Source organism: Berghia stephanieae, chromosome 4 (assembly GCF_034508935.2).
Source record: "Berghia stephanieae isolate SIO BIC M18660-M18661 chromosome 4, UCSD_Bste_1.3, whole genome shotgun sequence".
Lineage (NCBI taxonomy): Eukaryota > Metazoa > Mollusca > Gastropoda > Nudibranchia > Aeolidiidae > Berghia > Berghia stephanieae.
In genome coordinates, this window is record NC_088363.1 from 17,436,899 (window position 1) to 17,446,519 (window position 9,621).

General features: G+C 33.9%; 1 protein-coding gene across 3 annotated transcripts in view; it reads left to right on the forward strand.

Moving 5' to 3' along the window:
- LOC144970131 (monocarboxylate transporter 7-like) overlaps nucleotides 1–9,621 on the forward strand; it is a 31,213-nt gene that overhangs the window by 19,466 nt on the left and 2,126 nt on the right. For all 3 annotated transcript variants that reach the window (XM_078909381.1, XM_078909382.1, XM_078909383.1), the window contains 4 exons: nucleotides 4,372–4,518; nucleotides 4,964–5,819; nucleotides 7,129–7,346; nucleotides 9,110–9,276. In XM_078909381.1, coding sequence (XP_078765507.1) covers nucleotides 4,372–4,518; nucleotides 4,964–5,819; nucleotides 7,129–7,346; nucleotides 9,110–9,276 — 1,388 coding nt within the window. The remainder of the gene's footprint in view (nucleotides 1–4,371; nucleotides 4,519–4,963; nucleotides 5,820–7,128; nucleotides 7,347–9,109; nucleotides 9,277–9,621) is intronic.

Here is a 9,621-nt window from a genome sequence, read left to right on the forward strand (position 1 = left end):
ATATTCATATCATATCATATCAACTCATATCATATCTATCATATCATATCATATCATATCATATCATATCATATCATTATATCATATCATATCATATCATATATATCATATTCATATCAATATCATATCATATCATATCATAATAATCATATAATCGGTAAAAAGCTTTATTCTACAAATGCCCCTAAAACAATAAGGAACGATATATTATACAAAACACATTGCATATAAAGTGACATTAAAATATTAAAGAGGAAGAAGCCGATAAAAGCATAGAAAAAAAAAAACAACAAAACAAAAAGCAAAGCAAAACAAAACTACACACACACAAAAACAACAACAAAGAATTAAACCAACCCCCCCCCCCCCCCCCTCAAATAAAAACCCACTTCCATTCACTTTTCTTAGTATTGACACATTTTGATGTTCACTCGTGTATGTATTTCAAAGCAAAAAGTTCCCTAGCAAAGGAATTTTAAAATGTCATTAATATTTTTAGCATTTTTAGTTTGAAATTTTACCTTGTCCCAGTAAACCCGAACTCAACTAACTGAGATTCAACGAGTCTATGAAATGTCTCCAATATTTCTCAATTAATATTGTTTATGGCACGCACCCCGCATTCAAAGAAGGCTCTGATTCAACAAAATCCGACGATCTGACCCGCAACTTCGTTGTATCCGGGTTGCATGATAAAGATGGATAGAGGAATATTAAAAGCTTGACCATGATTGCCTAGTTTGTAATTTATTTCATTTCAATTGGTATTAAATTTATCTATTGATACCTCGATGAAATCGCTAATATTTTGTACAAAAATGGTATTTTAGCACTAGTTCCTTAATTTATAAGGATACAATCCTTGTTGTTTTATGCATGTGAATGTTTTACCACAAATGAATGAATTGTTATTCTTAACATTAATATCTTACCGCATTCTTGTACATTTTCAAATTAGTTTTCTATGAGCATTCATGGTCTAGATCTAAAACTGAATGACCATGATATAATATAGAAGGAACACAGTTGACGTCACCCATATTTTTCTTACTGTTTTAGACAGCCATCTTGGTGATAACTTCTCACTAAATTATATCATTCAGAGTATAAACGTTCAAGGTTACACATAGCTTTGTGTGTTGGTACGTTATATCCGGCTGGCGGATGTTATGGGTATTTTACCTAAACGCATAGCATCAATTGGTTTAACTAGGGCGTTATAACCTTTGTAGTGGCGGTTCTAGCCTATTTACAGTGGTTGGGCAAAGAGGATTCGGTCATTATATATATTATATATATATATATATATATATATATATATATATATATATATATATATATATATGATATATATATTTTTATTTTTCATTTTTTTTTTTTTTTTAATAAAATTTTTTTTTGATTTTTTTTTTTCGCCTTTAAACAAAAAATATTTCAACCACCAATAATCACATTCACAATGAAATGACAATACCAGTAGATTTTAATTCTTCCAAACGTAATCAAAAATGAATCACGAAAGAGAATACAACTAAAAAATAAAGCGACGAGACATAATGCGACAACACCTTGACAATACAAGACCATTTCCTTCACTCGAAAAATTAAAGAGATGCTTTAATCCCTCAACGGCGATATTAATATTGCTTTTACATATTTCTGGTTTTCAGTAGTACGTAGTAACCTTAAAGTTTTCATGGAGAAGCAACAACAGCGATATGACTCGAGTTTCATTCAGAGCTCAAATTGCATAATTCTTACTGCTGTCTTGGTGGTCAGAATGATTGTGCCGATGGTGGTAGTGGTTGGAATTGTGGTAGCGGTGGTGGTGGTGGTGGAGGAGGAGGAGGAAGACGAGGCGGTGAGGGGTAATTATGGTAGTGGTTTTGGTGGTGCTGTTGGTTAGAATGATAGTTGTGGAGACGATGACGGAAATTGTATGGTGATGTTGATATTGTTTTTATTGCTATTGTTGTACTTGTTGTTAATATTGTTGTTGTTGTTGTTAATGATGATGATGATGATGATGATGATGATGATGATGATGATGATGATGATGATGATTATGATGACAACGACGATGTCGTCGACAATGATGGTTACCATACGATATTACAAAATTTATTCAATCTTAGGCTTTCGCCAATTAATCATACAATTTGATGACCACATACATGAAAGTGGAAAATAATGGCAAATGGGACCAAACAATAAACTGATACCATTAATAACCACCAAAAAAAAATACAACAATAGTAATACCACCAATACGTACAATAATAATAACAATGATAATAATAATAATAATAATAATAATAATAATAATAATAATAATAATAATAATAATAATAATAATAATAATAATAATAATAATAATAATAATAATAACAATAATAATAATAATAATAATAATAATAATAATAATAATAATAATAATAATAATAATAATAATAATATTAATAATAATAATAATAATAATAATAATAATAATAATAATAATAATAATAATAATAATAATAATAATAATAATAATAATAATAATAATAAATAATAATATTACCATCATCATTACTACTACCACCACCGCTACCACTATACCACCATCACCATCATTATTACGTTTCCAATTATTTTTTCTCGTTTTTTAAAATTTGATATCTATCAAAACAGACGAAAATTCCGGTGATATTTTTAAAGGGTAGTTAAAATATCTACGATTTTATTAGCCCTGAAAACTACGATTTTTATTTTCCTATCTAAAGTAGGCAGGTCTGCTATGACAAGTATCAGTATCAGTTCCATAGTCAAAATAAGACAAACAAAAACAACGTTTATTTAATATTAGGCTTTCGCCAATACTTCATACAATATAATTAAGACAAAATAATGTTACCAATCTCTCCTCATGTATTCGTTTGACTATCGTCACAATAATTACCGTGTTATCTTTGCTCCTTACCCAACCAATCCCTTGCTTCCCGCCTCTTCATCGCGAACCATCTTATGTATGTATTAGCTTCAGGACGGGCAAGTACGGAATCTGCCCACCCTTCCTTTAAAGGTATTTATTTCCTCTATAACTTAGAATTCAACTATCTCCTTACTCAGAAGAGTATTTCTTGTATACTAATTCAATTGTTGAGAAAACCAAAATGGTGGTTGTATTTTATTTATTTATTTAGTCGTGACTTTTGAATAGAAGTGTTTTGTTTTATTAGAGGGAATACAATAGAAAATTACATTGTTTTGCAAAAATATTTAGTCTGGCAATAAAAATACAGCGGTAATTACTTTAAGAATAATAAAAAAAAAAGAATTAACAAATTAATTTGTTAAAAAACAAAACAAAAAACAACAACAAAAACAACAACAACAACAACAACAAACAAATAAGAAAACAATTTAAATAAATGAGTTTTGAGAAACACTAAAGAAAACGAGGGAAAAAAAAAGAAATAATTTAAATGGATAAACAAATATATTAAAACAACACAAACTAATACTAAATTGATATAATATTAGTAAATTAATAAATTTAATTCAATACTGGAACCTTCCCAGCACAAGTAAGGCAATAAATAAGAAAAAGTTCGTTTGCCAAAATCTCTATTTAGTGTACACTGGTTAATAAGGTGGGCTCATTTGAATTAGCCCGACCTAGTACTAGAGAGGCCAGACAGCAAAATCACCGTCAGGCGACGTGACGATGAGATGACGATGTGGGCGGAGTGGAGTGGAGTGGTTGGGGGGGGGGGGGGGGTGATAAAAAGAACAGGAGCGTATCCTGGTTTATGTATTACGGGATGCATGGTGATTCGCAATCTATCAAAGATACACACAAATTGATTTCAGTACAAAGTATCAATTTTAAGTAGTAACTTTTGAAATTATCTAATTTAGATTTGATTATTTCGGACCTGGTAATACAGCATATAACTTGAAAAAACAGGCTGGTATTTGCCCACCCTGCCCATTATTACCAGCCGTCCCTGAACCTTTGTCTTCCTGAATAGCAACGTCTAGGTGTCAAAACTTATCTTCCTTCAAATTATTCCTCAAATTTGCACGCAAGGGTGTATATATACGCGTGTGTGTGTGTGTGTGTGTGTGTGTGTGTGTGTGTGTGTGTGTGTGTGTATTTTTGTTTTTGTTTTGTTTGGTTTTCTTTTTATCCTATTTTAGTTTTTTTTTGTTTGATATAATATACTTCACTAAATGCATTCTTTCGTTATCAATTTTATGTCGTAAAAGCGATCTCTCTTAGACCTAAACTTGATTATTAACGACGTAATCAATATTGAAACTTTCAAAATATATGTTTAAAGTAATAAAATCATAAAATATCTCCCCCCCCCCCCCCACAACCCCCAGCAATGTTTGTGATGAACTATTTGCTCAAGAAAGTCTCTGTACGGACATCTTGTATGATTGGCGTGATTTTACAAGCCGCCAGCGTTATAGCATGCAGTGTTTATTCTGACATGGTCAGTCTTATTATCTGCCAAGGCGTTTTCTTTGGTAAGTAATTTTTTTCTTCGCGTCTCTCTGAATTGTAAGTGGTGTTTTTTTTTTTTTTTTTTTTTTTTTTTTTTTTGGCTGAAAAAGTTTTTTTGGGTCCAAAACGACCCGTGTTTGGTATTGTGTTCTTTTTTATTAAGCCCTTGGGTTCATTTTTGATAATTACTGTTACTACTATTACAACAACAACAAGAACAACAACAAGAACAACACGTACTACTACTACTACTACTACTACTACTACTACTACTACTACTACTTCTACTACTACTACTACTACTACTACTACCACTACAACTACTACTACTACTACTACTACTACTACTACTACTACTACTACTACTACTACTACTACCACTACTACTAAAAGTACTACTAAAATACTAATATTCCTTTTCCTGTATTCCAATACTTTACAACAGTCATAACCGTCATTTCTTTTCAGGTCTTGGTCACGCAATGTTATACTGTCCAACTATCCTCATCCTCTCTCAGTATTTTGACCAACGCCGTTCCATAGCCACAGCTGTCGCATCATGTGGAGCCGGCGCCGGTGGGATGGCTTTTCCTTACATCTGCAGGCTCTTACTCAACATATTTGGACTAGATGGGGCCTTACTTATTCTTGGGGCCCTTATATTCAATCAGAGTGTCTTCTACGCCCTATACCATCCAATTGTCATTGAATCAGCAGAGCAGACTTCGGAGACACAACCTCAGCCTGAAGAATCTTTCTCACAACTCAGTACTAGTAATAACAATGGCACTGATGATATTCCAAACATTGTTGTACAAAACGATTCTGATGTTAACACAAATGATTCCAAACAAATAGCTATAAATAGTGATTCTAATAAGGAGCTACCAATCATCGACTCCAATAAACAAGCTAATCCACTCATGAGAGTCAAGACGGATTCTCCTTCATATATGACACGCTTGTCATCGTCACAAACAACTATTATTGGAAAATCTTTGGGCAACCACATTCATCGTTCAAATATTGATAAGTTATACTCGAGTCATGGCGTGTTACATGCAGCGTACGAACCTTTAAACCTAAGTCTTTCTAAGAGATCAAATGAGCTTTTGAGTATGTTTGGAGGTAGTACAAATGGTATACATTCCAGTTTGCCGGCAATAATGCCCCCTGTATATCAAAACAGGAAAAATGGTAAACAGGCGGTGCCATTTTTACCAAACAATGCTGATGATCTGGGGGACAAGATGGAAACCGGAAATAAACAAGCTGTTGGAAGCAATGAGGATGTTTCTACTGTCTCTTTGTTGGGGAAACCTGAGTAAGTTCAATCTTGTTTTATTTGAATATTATTGTCCATTAAATTAATTGTTACAAGTACATTATCATGATTTACGTACTTATCCCCTTGGTTCCTCTGTGGAATATAAGACGCCAACAAAGTTCCTCCAGGCACCTCTGTCCAGGGCCAGCCAGTTCAGCTCAGCTAGGCTCATTCCATATCTTTCCAGCGTCTTTCATATCCTCTTCAACTGTCCTCCTCCAGGTGCCTCTCTTCCTCTTTCCCGCGGTGCGGACTATTTTAGTGCTGTGTAAGGCATTCTTGACTTTTTCATTCGAAGCACATGACCCTGCCATTTCCATCGTCTGTGATTGATATATCATGTTTGATTATACAAACTATTTTGTATCTAAAGCATTTAATCTGGCTTGTTTATTTACATATAATTTAGCAATGGTGTAACTTTTCTTTAACTACCTGCTTTACTTTTTTTTATTTAAAAAATCATCATATGGACCAAACAAAAGAAAAGCGATTTTTTTTGTTTTCGGGGATTCAGAGAAAAGCGTGATAAGCAATAAAGGATCTTATACAGTAAGCTATTCACACAAAAAAGCATCACATAATGTTCAGTTTTACAAGTTTCTTGGTCGGTGACATGTGTGTAGAGATTGTCTTTTTTCCCAAAGAGAAAATTTGAAGTATAGAATTTTTAAAAGCCACTGTTTTGGAAAATTCACCTATTGGTGTCATCAAAAAAATGTTTTAAAACATTATTTTATGTTTTTTTTTAAATTATCATGAAATATGTACAGATGCAATTTACCGTTTCAAATTGGTATCAAGTCAAAAATGAACCGGATGGCGGAAAGTAAATTCCCAGTTTTAGTGATCAGAAATCTAAAATCTTTGTAGTTCGCACTTTAAGTAAGTATATCTCCATGTGTATTCATATCGAAGTTCAACAGTTTTGACCAAAAATCCAGTTGTCACCATCTAAGTCGCCCGACATTATGCTGTTTAGAGGCAATAAGTTACATAATACGATTTTATTTAAAAAACTGTTTTTGTTTCATTTATCTCAATTAATGCAATTTCTAGTCGAAAAGTTGTGTTATTGTTTATGCACCAAATTGGTCGTTTGTTTGTATCTACGATATTGTGCATCTCTGATATCTATGCGTCAATAATAAAAACTTTATATGTCTATTTTTTTAATTGACTATTGTCAATGAATACTCGAGGAGAAAAAAAAAGAACCAGAGTATTAAAAGATATTGTTATGTCACTCTTAATGGCTATATTATTGTGATCTGACATGGTAATTTTAAAAAGTATTTCATTTCAGTTCAAAACCCGATTCTAGCAATGACTGTATTCCTGCTGTCATTCGTCTTCCTGCATTCTGGTTGGTGGCTGTTTACCTCATTGGAGGCATCATTGCAGCCGGCTGTCCTGCCTTATACATCCCTCCTTTGGCAAAAGATAAAGGATTAACTGATGCGCAGGCAACTTTCTTTCTAACTATATCTGCAACCACAGGCTTCTTTGGACGAATATCTTCGGGCAAGTAAAAATAAAGATAAAAATTAACTATAATGACCCTTACTGCTCACTTTGCGACGCTGGACTACGGATGACACCTAGGTTCTCTCGGTCTTTTCCCGAGATTGACCCCCCCCCCCCTCCAAATAAATAAAACTGATGATGAACAATTGAGGGTGCAATGATTGACTTTTGTTAATACTTTATATAATTATTGCGTGAACGGTCAAAAGAAGATAATCATTTAATATTTTCATTGAGTTAGTTCGTCATGAATTATGTCCCCTTATTAGACCCTATTCTTTTAAGTTAATTGTATTTGTGACCTATTTTATTATTATTGTTAGTACATCATACTACAAACCGATGATTGCCATAAGAAAGCGAAAAGAGAGTGGTAGTTTGTATTTGTAGTGCTCAAAAAAATACATAAGATCTCATGGATTGCACTATTAAATACAACTCACTATTCAAGCTTCTTTTGATGGCCGTCGCCTTGAATAGTTTTTGGTTAGTGTCAGACTATAAGTTTACGAAAGCAATGCTATTTCCCGAGATGATCGTATGCCATCCATTTATACAATACAGCAGATATTCAACGAGCACCTTTTAACGTACACAGTTGAGGATCATTAATATTTCTAATTCTTAAAGTCAATCTAGTTGCCAGCGTTGTTTCAATGCAAGAATGTGCTTCTTTCATTTCCTATAATTCCATCGCTCTTAATTGCACAATATTTTGTCACACCAAAAGGCAGCGTCCGATGGAGAAAGTAATACTAGATAATACTCTCCATGCATCTTGTGTTTTATCATATATCAGACATATGTGAGACCCTTCGTCTCCAAAAGGTATTATGTCGGAATGACTAAGATGCTGAAACTTGAATTTATAGCCAAAAATATCAGCCTCGAGTTGAGTTCATATTATGTTTCATTGAGGAGAAGGATTACAGTATTTTAGAAAGACAAAAACTAAAATTTCATATTTTTGATCAGTTTGGCTTTAATTTGACTTAATATCATCTGGATCATCCCGACATAATCACGTTTTGAGACGAACGGTCACATATTTATTGTAAAAGGACTTTAAACTGGACCAAGCTGATCGACCCACGGGAAATTCCCCTTCGTTGATCGTCTAGTTATTTAGATCAATCGTATAACCCCCAATGTTTTTTTGCCTTATTTTCGTAGGCTTAGCTCAGTCTTCAATGAATTTCAATTTTGGCTCGGGGGCCGGGGCCAGACAACAAGTTCAAAGAGATGGCGAGTTATGTGGAGGAATCATATTGAATAATCAACTCTTGAATATTAATGTGGGGAGAATGTCTGATAGATTTGTACGCGCTCTCCAAGAAAAGACACCATAATGAACTCCGCTTTTATGAGAACCTTGTAATAGAAGAAATGTGTTTGTCATCGATTGTGTACCTTTGTTGTTTGTTTCCAACACATTTTTTAAAAAATGAAATAGTCTCCGGGGGAGCGGGCAGTGTGGCTCAGCGGCACGGTCTTTGCTTCGTACCCGAAAGGTACCAAGTCAAATACCTGCTGCGTCGTGCGGCCTTGAACAAGTCACCTCGCCCTAGCTCTGTGTACGGCGCTGTAGTGCGCCTGGCGCCTGGGTTAGTCCAGTCTTCCTTTGGAATAGACCCTAAAGACGCATTTCTCCATGAGAATTAACAAAAAAAAAAAAAAAGAAATTTGTCGAAAGGTCTGTGAAATTAAATCGCTTTATAATTTGAACATTAAATCATAATAATTTTATCTTTAAATTTCAGGTCTTGTTCTTCACTTCAAATTGATAGACCCTTGTAACTTAGCTTTGATTCCTTTAGGCATGTGTACATTGATGTTCAGCTTCACTCCATTTTTCAATGACTTCATTTCCGTTTTATCACTGACTCTCGTGTACGGGGTTTCAAGCAGCATGTTTTGGACTCTCATGGTGAGTTGGATCAAAAGTTTATATACTATAGTTTGTCACATGATGCAAGTTAATAAATAATACATAACATAGCAATGAGAAGTAGAAGTTTAGACGCCATACCTTCCTCTCTTCTAGTTCAAAACTCATTGGAAGTGTGTAACCAGTCCTGCGGACAATGAATAACCGATGAAAAGACTGACTTAGGGGCATTCGTTTCCTAATCATCCGATGGCTCGTCGGCTGCCTCTCTTATCGTCGGTGTCAATTCCTTCCACAGTTCTTTTGCTGTGGATGCTATTGTCAGAAGCTTTTCCTCTGATTTTAGTTCTTTGATAGTTTGGAGGCGTTATGGGTCTCTATTTA